This window comes from Dermacentor andersoni, chromosome 2, assembly GCF_023375885.2.
Source record: "Dermacentor andersoni chromosome 2, qqDerAnde1_hic_scaffold, whole genome shotgun sequence".
In the NCBI taxonomy this organism is placed as follows: domain Eukaryota; kingdom Metazoa; phylum Arthropoda; class Arachnida; order Ixodida; family Ixodidae; genus Dermacentor; species Dermacentor andersoni.
The window spans coordinates 87,272,775-87,287,924 of NC_092815.1; the positions used below are offsets into that span (position 1 = coordinate 87,272,775).

Consider the following 15,150-nt stretch of genomic DNA (forward strand, 5'->3'; position numbering starts at 1 on the left):
ATGTTTGGTTGTGCAATGTCCGTGCTTAACGTAATGATGTCTCACATTCACTTCACTGCTAGGCAAGGCCCACAGAAATGACCTTTCGGACATTTTTCATGATGTGTGGCCATAGCTGTACAATAACCATTCCAACCATTCTTCATGTTACTGTATGCTCATGGTGCTTAAAAAGGGATACTGTATGTTATACCACTGTACCAGTTGTGCCACAGAAACTAGCAAATATCACAGAATTTCCCAATGTGCTAAAATGTTGCACATTCAAGGTGTCCCCGTATAGGAGGTCTTCTCCGGTGAGCTTCAAAATCCACTTGCATATCCTGCTGGCTCAATATGTCAGCTGCCACATGCAGGTAAGCTATGCTAACATGACATACATACTTTATTCACATGTTAAATTGCCATTTGGTCGTATTTAACATGGTACAAAACGTGTTGTATGCAAAATATGGCAGTTGAGTGTTGCCACTAGATCGTTTTTTTGTTTGTTTTCTCTCAATCACATAGTAAATATGACACATACTTCACTCAAGGCTTATCATATACGCAATACCAGATTAATGCGATATTTTTGTTTAATTATCCTAGAAGAGCGCACAAGGTAGTTTGTAACAACCTATAGGCCGTACGTGATAGAAGTAAATAGTTCCTAGAAAAAACGCGTAGTACACACAGCAGCAAAAGCTTTTGGAGCACAGATGTTGCAAAAAATAACTTCCTCGCCGCCTAGATTGCAGGAATGGGGTGATGGTCACAGGGAGAATCGCGAGCGGCAACTGGCGCTTTCAGGGCGGACGCATCCCCAGCGGATCCTGTAAGGTTTTGAGTTTAGATGAGGCAGTGGCGATCTATTTTTTTGACGGACATAAGCTGGGGAGATAATGAAGGCTGTTCGCTACACAAAATTCTTGCGCGCCGGACCGCGAAGGCAGTACGAAGTGAAGTGACGAGCGATGGTAGACGACGCAATCTCATAAAAACGAGACTTCATTCGCATGTCGAAGAAACAAATCTTTTTATTTGTGCGTAAGGATAAAACATAATTGCATCTGTGCAGGAAATATGAAAATTAATACCAGTATAGTCAAGTAACAAAAAATAAAATAAAAATAAAACTACAGTTGAAAGCGGCGAGTGCACGGTCAAGATAGGCGAAGATTTAATAAGCGTCGTGGAGGGGTCAGTAACCTCGGTCCAACCGGTGCTCAGCTACTGTCAGAATGGAGGCAAGCATACAACGCCAAGCTGAAGGGTTGCACTTTCTTGCTGCGAATTTGGAGGAAGCATAATAAACGAAAAGCGACAAGACGAGTACGTTAGCTTGCGACCCAGCATACGAGGAAAATTTCTTTAGGGGTCACCTGCTTCCGGAGGGCTTCGACGACCACTCGAGCACCGTCGATCGTCTTGGCAGCCATGGTGTAATAACTTTTGCGTGTCTTGTACGTTGACAACCGGCACAAAAAATGCGTCTCACCGACTTAAGGTTAACTTTATGACGACACGAATTTAACGCGCTAAACCATAAACTACGTTTCAGACCCCGGCGACAAGCGGACGACAATCGCCGCCGTTGGCGCGCTGTCAATGTGGCCAGCAGCCTTGAGAGAAGCACCGGAGGCCAATGTGTTGAGTGGTGTTTATCGCAGCAAGGCGAAGAGGCTATCTCTCTCAACGATAGCGCGTCATTACGTTCCATTACATTACTTCAACAGCGCGCATGCCGCAGAAACATTTCGGCGCCTTGCAAAAACTTTGCTATTACATGGCGGCCTGCGTTCAAGTTTCACTACATGGTACTTGAGCGAGTTGCATTGATTTGAGCACGGCATGACAGCACTTGAATGACAAGCACCGGCGACGGTCAGTGGCGGATGACTTGGATTACAGATGCCTCCATTTCCTGCAAATATGTACAAAGTAATGCACTATAGTATCAGCCACACACAAACAAAGGAACATTTTGTCGAATATACACTAGAAAGGAATGTTCAGTTCTATTTTTAGGCAGTTTTTTGCGCACAAGACGAGGGACACACGAGCGCAAAAAAGCTGCGTTCATGTCCTACCAGAATGCCCAAACAGTTATCTATGTTAGGTTACGCCTACTGAGATCATATATTTGCAACTGTTCTTATTTTTTTTTTTCGTTAATGAAGTTCCTAGACCTCCAAACTCCGGAAAGATATTGGCAAGCCTCAGAGCGCCACAGCCAGTTTCGGTTTTGTTTTTAATGTATCGTGACGCCATTATGAATGTGGTGGTTACGTGGGAGCAAGATATTGCGGTTAGTGTTCTAATATGCAGGGTGTCTACCAAGTTTAGATTTCCAAATTCCCTGAGTTTTCCAGGTTTTCCCTGAGCGGCTTTGCAAAATTCCCTAACTGACACAGAACCTTGTTTTATGTCAAGACAGGTTGACACCTTGTTGCCCGATGCTGTGACTTTCTAGTAATCATGCTAATAGATAAACAAAACGACTTAATTCAGTTTGAATAGTAAGGTGTAGCATTTATTTTTTTCAAAAATAAATCAGAAGAGAGGTGTTAGTAAAGTGCACAGCGAAAAAAAAATACATTTAAAGAGTTAGTAAGACTCATTGCTAATCGAATTGAACATTAACAAATACGAATAAAAAGGAGATCCATGCATGTGGAAATAAATATTTTCGAACATCTCCTTCAGCCAAGAATTATGAATGACTGTCGATACATGCATGAAACATAGATGTTGCTTGAGACTCCACTGAAAGGAACAAAATGACTCTTGTAGCGTTTTATTGCGAGTCATCGTAATTACAGAGTAACTAAGTATTTGAATAATTTAAAGCCAGTCATGCTAAGTTTCTTCATAAAAATGATTAGATCCTTTGCTCGAATTACATGCACAAGTTATTCATTGGCTTCAAGCATGTCAAGAAAGAAAATGCATATATTTTGAGGCTGCTGCCGACATTCTACAGGTCATACGTCGCGTAAAACACGGTAGTGCCTTCACCAAAGCAGTACTCTCTAATGATACATATAGCTTTGAAGTAAAATGGAAGTATTTTAGGTCATCAGATTGTTCAATAAGCTTCATGTCTGTGCTCTATTCCTTGCTACCACTGCACAGAAACGGCAAAAGCCGCGTCCAGAAATGTGGACAGCGTGACCTAAGGGGATACCATTGCACAGAAACGGCAAAAATAGGCCGCGTCCAGAAATGTGGACAGCGTGACCTAAGGGGATGTGAGCTATTTCTATCACCTGATAGCAAGCTTATTGGCATAAGGCCCGAACTTTGTCGCAAGTAGCGTTCTCTCTGAACAGCTGGTGGGTCAACCTCAACTGCCCCGACACTCTCTTCCCGCGCACAACGCCTCAGTGTTGCGTTTCACTGCTTTAAAGAGTTTATTGCGGTTTGGATGAGGGACACCTGCATCTCGGCGTCAGTCAACACTCAAGCTCCTTGAAAGAAGCGGCGGCACGCTTTCCTGTTCATTCCTCAATGCATAAGTCATTTCTGTTCATGTCCTCCTCCCACCGCGCGTTCGTCCCACAGACCATTTGAAGGATCCTCTTGGTCAATTTTCCAGTCAAAGTCTGATTTTTCGGACTCCCTAGGGGCCGCGAAAACGTCCGAAAAATCAGGCAATTCCGAGAAAATGAATGCCCGACTTTTACTGCACTTAAGGGGTCAAATCGCCACAGGCACGTCTGAAAAGGCCTGCCAGTACACTTATTAAGCATATCGGTGCTCGTACTGTGACAGGAGATGGCGGGTAGACGCGTGTACAACTAAGGAATACGTACTGTGTCCCGTGATAATAGCGCCTTCGTACGCTTATTATGCTTCACTGCAATACTTTCGCGTATGCTTTAGCGCGTGACATTGCTTCATTGAGACGATGCTGACTTTCGGGACATGGCATTCTGCAACGCGCCGTGCTTTCCGAGCTTTGAAGCCCATCGCGAGCACCAAAAAGGCGAAGTCGGTGCCGTTGCTGGCAGCGGCGAATTCTTTCAATGAAAAACATGGCGCTGAACAGCAAGAAGCTTAACAGCGAACGTCAAAGCACCGGCCTAGCGTTTGCCGCGGTATAGTGGCTACGGCTGCCAGCGGATCTGGCGGCCGAAAAGGGGACGCAAGCGGCTTGCGTACGCAAGAACTAAGGGCGACGGTACTGCGCATGCGCCGACCGCTACGTCTACTTGCGTCCTTGGGTTGTTTGGCAGGCCGAAAACATCGCTGCCCCTAAGTGGTCACATTACCCACGTGACTCTCGCGGTGTAGGAGAACTTACGAGTAGCTAGCGGGTAGATAATCTAACAAATATTTCGCCAAGTGTCGACAGACGTCGTTTTTATATATATTAGAAAGGTTTAGCGTGTCCGGAATTCGGATAAACGCAGGCTGGGGCGTTGGGGCGGAGCCATGAACGGGAGCGTCTCTAGAGCGTCCTGCATGGTGCATCCACCTGGCGGCGCAAAGCTCAAACGAACAAAAGCAGCTAATATTGCTGTAACCAAGTCTATTCTACTTCGCTGCTGGTGCAAATTTTTGGCACTGGCGTAATTATGTTGCTGCCGAAAATTCATACCCGCAGCAAAGTAAAATACACTTGGTTACTGCAATCATAGTTTCTCACTATAACACCTAGAGGGAAATCTGGCGCCACCGTCTATGGGAGTTTCTTAAGTGGGCACCGTGCCGTCATGGGAATGAGGTATATGTGTCTGCGAGGCTCGTGTTGGCTGGTGTTGTACGAGGCTTCGTCTAAAATGTGGATATGGCTACACAAATAACGCGTTCTCACAGTAAAATCTTCATAAAATGTTTCCATTCACGCATATTACATCTTTACTCACCTACAATGCATGACGAAGCGAACAAAAGCAAGAACAGACGACAAACTGTTTCGAAGCAATTGTGAACCTTGTCTGTCCTCCAACTTTAGCGGCCCGCAGATACTTTTTACTTAACATATAATCGTACACACATAACAAGTTCTCATAGTTAAACAAAACATGTCTTTTGCATAATAATAAAACCAAGCAGCTTTTCACGTGCTGTTTTAGTAGAAAATGAATCATTGCGACAGACGGAACGGTGCTTGCCAAGAGCGTCTTCAAGGCGTCCTGTCTCCCCGAGAACGATGCCAATCCGAAGTCACAATGTACCGGCATTCCCATGCATGGATGGATGGATGGATGGAAGGTAGGGGCATCCCCTTTGAAACGGGGCGATGGCAGTTACCACCATGCTCAGATTTTTTATTTTGCCTTTAATTTTTATTTTTTATTTGTGTTGTGTTATTGAATTTCTCGATTTTCTTTAAATAAGTCTTCCTACCCTTTTAACCTCATGTCACCTCTCTGCTTTTGAGCCACCAATCCTCCAATCGCCTTTTTGCTAATTTCCACCGCATATTTATTTACATGACTATTATCATCTCTGAACCCTAGGGCCTCAGGAAGGGTGACTGTGGCCGCATCGACATCGGGCTTGATACCATCACATTTTTAGTATGAGGTGTTCCATTGTTTCTGCATATTTACCACACACAGTACATGTGTCTTCTTCTTCTTCGTTAAATTTCTTTTTTATAGCTCCGCGTTCTAAGACATCCTGATCTAGCTTCAAAGAGTAGGGCACTGCCTCTTGAGTTATCATAAAACGCTTCCTTCCTGATCTGCTGTTTCCAGTATCGATATAGTTCCACATTATGCTTCTTTTTTCATTGAATTTATCCAATTTTTTATCTTCCGCATTTTTAACCTGTCGTTTAATGCTCTGTCTTTCTTCGTCCTCGTGTCTGGCATACTTACTGGTTAGCTTCCTAGTTCTTTTCCGCCATTGTGAGTCAATGCTCTTTCTGTATAGGTATTTAAACACCTTAGCTGCCCACCTGTTATCGTCCAATTTCCTCAGACGTTTTTCGTATAGGATTTTACTCTGAGCTTCCCGTGCTTCGAACGATGCCCAGCCCATATCTCCCTGTACTGCTTCGTTTGTGGTTTTCCCGTGGGCACCTAGTGCTAACCTTCCCACAGCTCTCTGATTTACTTCTAGTCTCGGCTGAACCTATGCCCTTAAACACAGGACCGCATTCCCGAAAGTAAACCCCGGCACCATTACTCCCTTCCAAATACCTCTCAGTACCTCATACCTGTTGTACCCCCACAATGCCCTATGTTTCATTATCCCGGCATCTCTTCGCCCTTTTGCTATGAGAGACTGATCGTGCTTTTTCGTGTACATCTGCCCTTTGTTTATCCATACCCTGAGATATTTGTATTCGGCCACTCGGGGTATTTCATGGCCTTGTATTGTAAGCTCCTGATCAGTGGTATCGTTGAAAAACATCCCACCGGACTGAGCTGCATTAAAACTGAAACCTAAACTGTCTCCTTCGTCTCCACAGTAATTAACCAGAGTTTGCAAATCTTCCTGGCTATCTGCTAACAGTACAATATCGTCCGTATACATTAAACCCGGTAGTCGTTGCTCAACAAGATTTTCGCCTAATCTGTACGACAAATTATACCCTAGATTGCTTCGTTGTAACCTTCTTTCCATGCTTATCATATAAAGCATGAACAGCAGCGGTGATAGAGGACAACCTTGCCTTAATCCTTTGTGAACCTCGACAGTTGTCGTACTCTTAATTCCTTCGCATGTTATTTCAACATTATTTTCTCGATATATTTCCTGTAGAAAATCAATTACCTCATGACCGATACCTTCAGCTTTTAATATGTTCCACAGGAGTTCCCTATTCACGTTGTCGTATGCACCACTTATGTCCAGGAAGGCTAAATACAGAGGTCTATTTTCCGTCTTAGCTATTTCTATGCACTGGATAAGCACGAACAGGCTATCATCTAACCGCCTACCACTTCTGAACCCGTTCTGAAGTTCTCCGAGTATTCTATTACTTTCTACCCATGACTGCATTTTTAATTTCACCGCCTCCATCGCCAGCCTACATATAACTGATGTTATCGTAATTGGTCGGAAGGATATTATGTTCTTCTCATCACCTTTCCCTTTATAAATCAAATTCATTTTACTCTGTTTCCAGCTGTGCCATACCACAGCGCAGCTGCGCCAGATTTTCCTCTAGGTAATGTAGTGAGAAAGTCTATGACTGCAATATTAGCTGTTTTTGTCTGTTTGAGCTTTGCGCCACCAGGTGGCTGCACCATGCAGGCCGCTCCCGTTCATGGCTCCGCCCCAACGCCACAACCTGCGTTTACCTAAATACCGCAAACTCTAAACCTCTCTATTAACTGCTTTTAATAAGAACGGTTTTATGTGCTTTACTTCATATGCTTGATTTCATATTTTAAAAAATGATAACGCAGCAAAGATCAGACGTAGATGGCGCTGCGAGCGCCTGCAACCTCACTGCGGCTTGCGTTTGGGGCCGCTAACCTATAATGTGTTTCTGCTTGCATACGCAAACACACCCAAGCGCTAGGGGCCCCAACGCTTTGCGTCCCCTAAACTAAAACTCTCTATTAGGGAGTTTTAGTTTAGGGGACGCGAGGCGTTGGGGCCCCTAGCGCTTGGGTGCGTTTGCGTACGCGGATGTAAACTTTTGGCAGCAACACGATTACGCCAGTGCCGAAAATTCACACCAGCAGCGAGATAGAATAGACTTGGTTACAGCAATATTAGCTGTTTTTGTCCGTTTGAGCTTTAGGCCACCAGGTGGATGCACCATGTAGATCGCTCCCGTTTACTCCCCCGCCCCAGTGCCCTGTCCGCCTGCGTTTAACCAAATACCGGACACGCTTAACCTCTCTAATATATATAAAAATGACGTCTGTCGACACTTGGCGAAAGATTTATCGGATTATCTACCCGCTAACTACTCGTAAGTTCTCGTACACCTCGAGAGTCACGCAGGTAACGTGACTGCTTAGGGGTAGCGATGTTTTCGGCCGCCCCAAGGACGCAAGTAGACGTAGCGGTCTGCGCATGCGCAGTACCGTCGCCCCTAGTTCTTACGTACGCAAGCCGGTTGCGTCCCCTAAACTAAAGCTCTCTATTGACTCTATGGGGTACGTGGTGGCCCCGCGAAGCTGCACGAATTATCGCGCGCCCGGAAAGTCGGTCGTTGATTGCACACTGTAAAACTCCTTCAGCCGACGACACGGCGTCAAAATACGACTCGTTAAGATCCCTCTGTTACTTGAGCCAGCACTACCGCGACTTTCGTTCGCTTTCAATAAAGTCACACCTAATTTTACCTGATAGAAGCAAAAATTCCCTGTGTATTTCCAGACTATTCGAAATCTCTGAGAATTCCCGGTTGGTAGACACCCTGGATATGCCACCATAGTTTTTACATTCGATAGCTGCGGCTCATTAGGTTGCATTCTAAGCTGCTACTCGCAACGGCTGATATTGCAGCACAGCAGACGACTGAGTGAGCCAGAGCAAGTGTCAAGTCGCAATATCTTGCTCCCACGTGACTAACTTCTGCGTCGTGAGATCACAACACAGCAGAAACGAAACTTACGGTACAAAAAGTAGCGCAATAAATTATTTAGGGCGTCATGAGGTTTTGCGAATATTTTTTTTTATTTCTGAGGTTTATACTTTCATTTAAAGCAAAAAATGAAGAATCGAAAATACGTCAGCACACCATAAACAAGCACGGCAATGCCAAATTAGGGCTCTGGCACTAACAAGTTTTGGCATCATACATTTGAACAGTATTTACTCAGAAGTATGCATACATTTATCGGTAACTACAATACATTATAAAAATAAAACTCAACCAGAGGGTCTTTAGAACTCTTTTTTTGCACAACAGCATCCCAAGTGCGCCAAAATGATGGTGGTGGTAACAACTTTATTAAAATTCTGCTCAGGTAAGGTCAATGTGACAAAATGCTTTGAGATCTATGATGTCACGGTCATGCACCGGCGATGTGGTTCAGGAGTAAAATTTTTTTTTCTTGGGGAGCTGTGAGATCCTGGCCATTTGCTCTATTATAGTAACCAAACCTTTTCAAACAATTAAATTGCTGTCTTCAAGCAAGAATATGTGATACTTACAGGGACGCTTTGATCATCAGCCTCTGTGGAAACTGAAACCAATAGTAAGTATATCAACTTAATTGTCGCTGCATGTATAACAATTAAGGGGAAGGGCATAAGATGACATAGTGCATTACCCGTATGCTTGATGACTACAGGCTTGGAAGGCTTTACCATGGGATCGAGACCCGCCTGAAAAGCACACAACAAACCAGCTCTGAGGAGGGGTATGGCACAAATGTTCACCACAATACTTTAAGGACAGCACTGAAGTTTTTGTGAAGTTTATTACTAAGCAGTTTTGATATTGCAATATTAATGAGGTAATGAAGCATGCACAAGGCTTGGGTTCATTAATGTAATCAGAGTCCTTCTGTTGCTGCAAGATGGGCCTGGAATTGCGAGATGCACTGCAATGCTCTCTCAACAAGGACAAAGTGCACATGCCTAAGTTTCAGGTCTCATGTCTACGCTGCTAACAATATAAATTTTTTTTACGTGGCATGATCTCTCATGGAGTTTATCATATTAGGGTCAGGTGCTGCTACACATTTCAAACACATCTTTGCTAAGCATTTGACAGGTTGCACTGGCTTACATATAAACCCTATCAGTAACATAACTTATTGCTCACTGCTAGAGCACAGCTCTTCAAACAGTCCGGTGGATGGCGACTCCTTGCGATGGTTTAGAAACTGGTTTTCTAACATGAAGATGTGTATGTTTGCTCTCACTATAGTAACAGAAGGAAGCTAAAACTGGGCTAAGTTCAATATGTAAGTACAGATTGAGGGAGGCTCTGAGATGAGCCTCCCTGCTCCACTAATAAAATGTAAGTACAGTCACTAAGTAATTCTTGAATGATTATATCAATAGTCATGACAAACGGTGCTTATAACTTTACAGCATCAACTTTCTCCTACAGCTATGCCTTACACAAGCTTTAAGCTGTTTGAAGTTATACATGTGCAACCTAATGTGCATCCTTCAGTAATTTCCTTGATGCAAGTTCACATTATTCAGCCCATCAAAACAGCCAAAGAGTTTATCTGTTCTTGGGCATGCATATCTTGAGTAAGAAAATGAACTTGTGCATTTTGCATATATTCCTCTCATGTAGAAAACTGAGTACAAACAAAGACACACCCTCTGAAGGATTCCCATGTTTGATGTTTGGTAGCGTTTGTCTGGCAGTGAACCAGTACACAAACGTGGAGATGCTGACGAGGTGGTCACGTGAACAGGCGAGGTCGCCGCTGTCAGAGACTGAAACGCGAAGGATACATATGTGAGCTTAGCAGTGCTAAAAGTAACTTTAATACGAAAAGACAACATCAAGAATGCCATGTGCAGAAGTTCTATGTTTGGACAAGGCACATAGTTGCAGTAACAGAAAAAAAAGAAAAAGAAATAACAATAAATGCAGGAGACTACAATGGAAAACACAGGCATAGATATCAAAGGAGTGAGTGACCCATATTGAGAAAAGAAAATAGAAGGGCTGTGATGTCATTTTTCGTGAAGCCAGATGTGTGTGCACTGCCATGCTGCATGGGCACTGCTTTGTTGTGCAGCGCTACAGCCTCTATTGCTTACCACTGTGCTTCTTGTAACAAACGAATACCCCTGCCACTAGTCTACATCAAGAGGGTAAGTTGGAGTAAGCTTGGCACTCTGATGTCAAGCCCCACTGCTAGCAACTGTGATGCCTTTGCTAATAGTGCTTACTCACAAAACGAAGTTCACAGCCATGTGACATGCGATTTCCATCCCACCTTTCTCCCAGCAAGAAGCATAGGCAGGCCATCTCTCGAGTCTTTTTCTCTTCTTTATGTTAACAAGGAAACAAAGGCAATGATGCCTTGCATTTTGTTTTTGAAGCTAGAGTGACTACCATTTAAAACCATTACCAGATAAGCCGAATATTTCATTAGAGGGACAACACGTGAATGTTTATTTGGTTTCCCATTGACCCAATAAAAAAAAATCCCCTTAAACCAGAAATTCAATCAACCCAAACTTCAGCAGCTGACATCGATCCCTGTTATTCAGCTCAGTAAGAGGTCCAGATTGGCATGCTTGGAGGAGGTGAGTCCACCAGCCACACAACTAGGAAAGGCTGTGTCTGTGGACAGAAACAGCTGTGCCAATGTAGATGACGTTGTGGAAACCTGCAAGGCTGACACCATAGAAACAATAATCGAGGAAGTGCCTAAACAGGCTCATAATTGTGTGAGGACATTGCCCTGGAGCCACAAGAACCAACCTCAAAGGACGCAGCTGATGTTCCCCGAATAAGTTCGTGCTTTTTTTCAACAAAGTGCAGCTTTTGCGACAGCGCACAGATCTGCCCATAGCTGAGAAGCCACAATTACTTAAAGAAGTACTGACATGAAAGTGTTGTGTTGTGCTTTTTTGCATTCTTAGGTAGTTGTCAACTTTATAATTATACAAAGGCTAAATTTCTCGAGAGTGCCTCACAAATATTTAAACAACACCTTTTAAACGGCTCATTCAAGATGCACGCCAAGCACAGCGCAGCTTCGGATGAGAAAAAGGTGACTCAACAACGTCACCAAAAGGGGAGGTGGTGATCATGTGATATCACAAACAACTTAAGAGGCTGGCAGTCAGCCTGGCGCCATACAATGACTGCACCGCCAAAAGCTGTCAATTCGGCCATTCTAATTGTGCACCGTTCTTGAAAACGCAGAGGGACACACTCTCCCCTCTTGTCCCTTCGAGTGCTGAATAGACTCAGATTTCTGTAGCAGGGCTATAGTATAGCCATAGTGTATGTGCACATGCCAGGTAGTATCTCGTACCATGATATAACCACCACGTGCTTTGATGACATCTTGAGTCTTCTTCCGAAATAGTCAAATGAAAAGGTAATGTAATGAATTATTTGTGGTTTGTTTGTTGTGTTTGTTGGTATTTGTGGTTTGTTAACGAAGCTTTCCCTCAAGTCTAAATATTTTAAGGCAGTTTTCCTAGCCTCTAAAGCCGCTCGAGTTCGCTCTTCTCCTTGAGCGGCCATTTTTCCTAGAAAGTATGCCTTCCAACTACTCTGCCCTTAAACTGGCTCTCTCAACTACTACACGCAGAGACAAAGCAACAGCGCGCGCATTAGATCCCATAGATGAGATGAATATTTACAATTAGTATTAGGGTTAAAATTATATTCGAGTGCTGATTGCCGTGCTATCGTTTGCTAACGAAGCTTTCCCTCAAGTCTAAATATTTTAAGGCAGTTTTCCTAGCCTCTAAAGCCGCTCGAGTTCGCTCTTCTCCTTGAGCGGCCATTTTTCCTAGAAAGTATGCCTTCCAACTACTCTGCCCTTAAACTGGCTCTCTCAACTACTACACGCAGAGACAAAGCAACAGCGCGCGCATTAGATCCCATAGATGAGATGAATATTTACAATTAGTATTAGGGTTAAAATTATATTCGAGTGCTGATTGCCGTGCTATCGTTGGCTAACGAAGCTTTCCCTCAAGTCTAAATATTTTAAGGCAGTTTGTCGTGTGCGTATCGTGGCTACGCACGCTTATATCGCATTCCGTTTCTCTACCACGGCTGCGCTTTAAAACCACGGCGCTGCAGTTTTTGCTTTTCTTTTCTTTCTTCTTCTCCGCCCTTAAACTGGCTCTCTTAACTGTACTACACGCAGAGACAAAGAAACAGCGCGCGAATGCGATCCCATAGATGAGATGAATATATATATATATATATATATATATATATATATATATATATATAGAAAACTATCAGTCATAGCTCTCGTAGTATAGCCCTCTGGGCCGTTTCCTTTTTTTTTTCGAAAGTAGTCCTATTAGGGTTATTATAATTACACGAAGGTACTTCGCCCTCATCAGCAGCAGTCCTTGGTATAGTTATTCTGGCGGCTAGCTTCCCACGCTATGCGTGCCGCCATCGCACCTGGTTAAGCTTTTCCTAGACGCTAGAGCTATGCGTTGTCCGCGCAACCTTGAGCGATCGGAAAGCACGTTTCCCCCTCTTGGCCGGCGGAGAAGGGATGCTTCGTTCCGGCCGCGAAGCTCTCCACATCTCTGTAAGGTGCCTTGTGGATGTCTCGCGCTGAAGATGCCCTCTCGGTGAGCGCATATTTCACCCCTCATCTTTTAAGAGGTTCAATACATACGAGCATTTGTCTAGCAAACCAGATTTTTTTCAAGGGAATTTTCCACGTCTCAGTAATTTCTCTCGTCGTATTCGAGTGCTGATTGCCGTGTTATAGTTTGTTAACGAAGCTTTCCCTCAAGTCTAAATATTTTAAGGCAGTTTTCCTAGCCTCTAAAGCCGCTCGAGTTCGCTCTTCTCCTTGAGCGGCCATTTTTCCTAGAAAGTATGCCTTCCAACTACTCTGCCCTTAAACTGGCTCTCTCAACTACTACACGCAGAGACAAAGCAACAGCGCGCGCATTAGATCCCATAGATGAGATGAATATTTACAATTAGTATTAGGGTTAAAATTATATTCGAGTGCTGATTGCCGTGCTATCGTTTGCTAACGAAGCTTTCCCTCAAGTCTAAATATTTTAAGGCAGTTTGTCGTGTGCGTATCGTGGCTACGCACGCTTATATCGCATTCCGTTTCTCTACCACGGCTGCGCTTTAAAACCACGGCGCTGCAGTTTTTGCTTTTCTTTTCTTTCTTCTTCTCCGCCCTTAAACTGGCTCTCTCAACTACTACACGCAGAGACAAAGCAACAGCGCGCGCATTAGATCCCATAGATGAGATGAATATTTACAATTAGTATTAGGGTTAAAATTATATTCGAGTGCTGATTGCCGTGCTATCGTTTGCTAACGAAGCTTTCCCTCAAGTCTAAATATTTTAAGGCAGTTTGTCGTGTGCGTATCGTGGCTACGCACGCTTATATCGCATTCCGTTTCTCTACCACGGCTGCGCTTTAAAACCACGGCGCTGCAGTTTTTGCTTTTCTTTTCTTTCTTCTTCTCCGCCCTTAAACTGGCTCTCTTAACTGTACTACACGCAGAGACAAAGAAACAGCGCGCGAATGCGATCCCATAGATGAGATGAATATATATATATATATATATATATATATATATATATATATATATATATATATATATATATATATATATATATATATATATATATATATATATATATATATATATATATATATATATATATATATATATAGAAAACTATCAGTCATAGCTCTCGTAGTATAGCCCTCTGGGCCGTTTCCTTTTTTTTTTTCGAAAGTAGTCCTATTAGGGTTATTATAATTACACGAAGGTACTTCGCCCTCATCAGCAGCAGTCCTTGGTATAGTTATTCTGGCGGCTAGCTTCCCACGCTATGCGTGCCGCCATCGCACCTGGTTAAGCTTTTCCTAGACGCTAGAGCTATGCGTTGTCCGCGCAACCTTGAGCGATCGGAAAGCACGTTTCCCCCTCTTGGCCGGCGGAGAAGGGATGCTTCGTTCCGGCCGCGAAGCTCTCCACACCTCTGTAAGGTGCCTTGTGGATGTCTCGCGCTGAAGATGCCCTCTCGGTGAGCGCATATTTCACCCCTCATCTTTTAAGAGGTTCAATACATACGAGCATTTGTCTAGCAAACCAGATTTTTTTCAAGGGAATTTTCCACGTCTCAGTAATTTCTCTCATCGTATTCGAGTGCTGATTGCCGTGTTATAGTTTGTTAACGAAGCTTTCCCTCAAGTCTAAATATTTTAAGGCAGTTTTCCTAGCCTCTAAAGCCACTCGAGTTCGCTCTTCTCCTTGAGCGGCCATTTTTCCTAGAAAGTATGCCTTCCAACTACTCTGCCCTTAAACTGGCTCTCTCAACTACTACACGCAGAGACAAAGCAACAGCGCGCGCATTAGATCCCATAGATGAGATGAATATTTACAATTAGTATTAGGGTTAAAATTATATTCGAGTGCTGATTGCCGTGCTATCGTTTGCTAACGAAGCTTTCCCTCAAGTCTAAATATTTTAAGGCAGTTTGTCGTGTGCGTATCGTGGCTACGCACGCTTATATCGCATTCCGTTTCTCTACCACGGCTGCGCTTTAAAACCACGGCGCTGCAGTTTTTGCTTTTCTTTT

The 15,150-nt window shown here is 43.7% G+C and overlaps 2 protein-coding genes across 3 annotated transcripts in view; both read right to left on the minus strand.

Moving 5' to 3' along the window:
- Positions 1 to 1,601, minus strand: part of Hacl (2-hydroxyacyl-CoA lyase) — a 46,113-nt gene extending 44,512 nt beyond the window's left edge. Inside the window, exon 1 of one of the 2 annotated variants that reach the window (XM_072286466.1) lies at positions 1,365 to 1,601. In XM_072286466.1, coding sequence (XP_072142567.1) covers positions 1,365 to 1,421 — 57 coding nt within the window. In that variant the 5' untranslated portion in view covers positions 1,422 to 1,601. The remainder of the gene's footprint in view (positions 1 to 1,364) is intronic. The other variant, XM_050188578.3, reaches the window with a different exon arrangement.
- The window catches only part of LOC126541689 (uncharacterized), a 32,653-nt gene continuing 18,504 nt past the window's right edge, over positions 1,002 to 15,150 (minus strand). The window contains exons 5-8 of the mRNA XM_072286465.1: positions 10,186 to 10,305; positions 9,177 to 9,231; positions 9,058 to 9,089; positions 1,002 to 1,906 (exon numbers count right to left, since the gene is read on the minus strand). Of these exons, the coding sequence (XP_072142566.1) occupies positions 1,868 to 1,906; positions 9,058 to 9,089; positions 9,177 to 9,231; positions 10,186 to 10,305 (246 nt within the window). The 3' untranslated portion in view covers positions 1,002 to 1,867. The remainder of the gene's footprint in view (positions 1,907 to 9,057; positions 9,090 to 9,176; positions 9,232 to 10,185; positions 10,306 to 15,150) is intronic.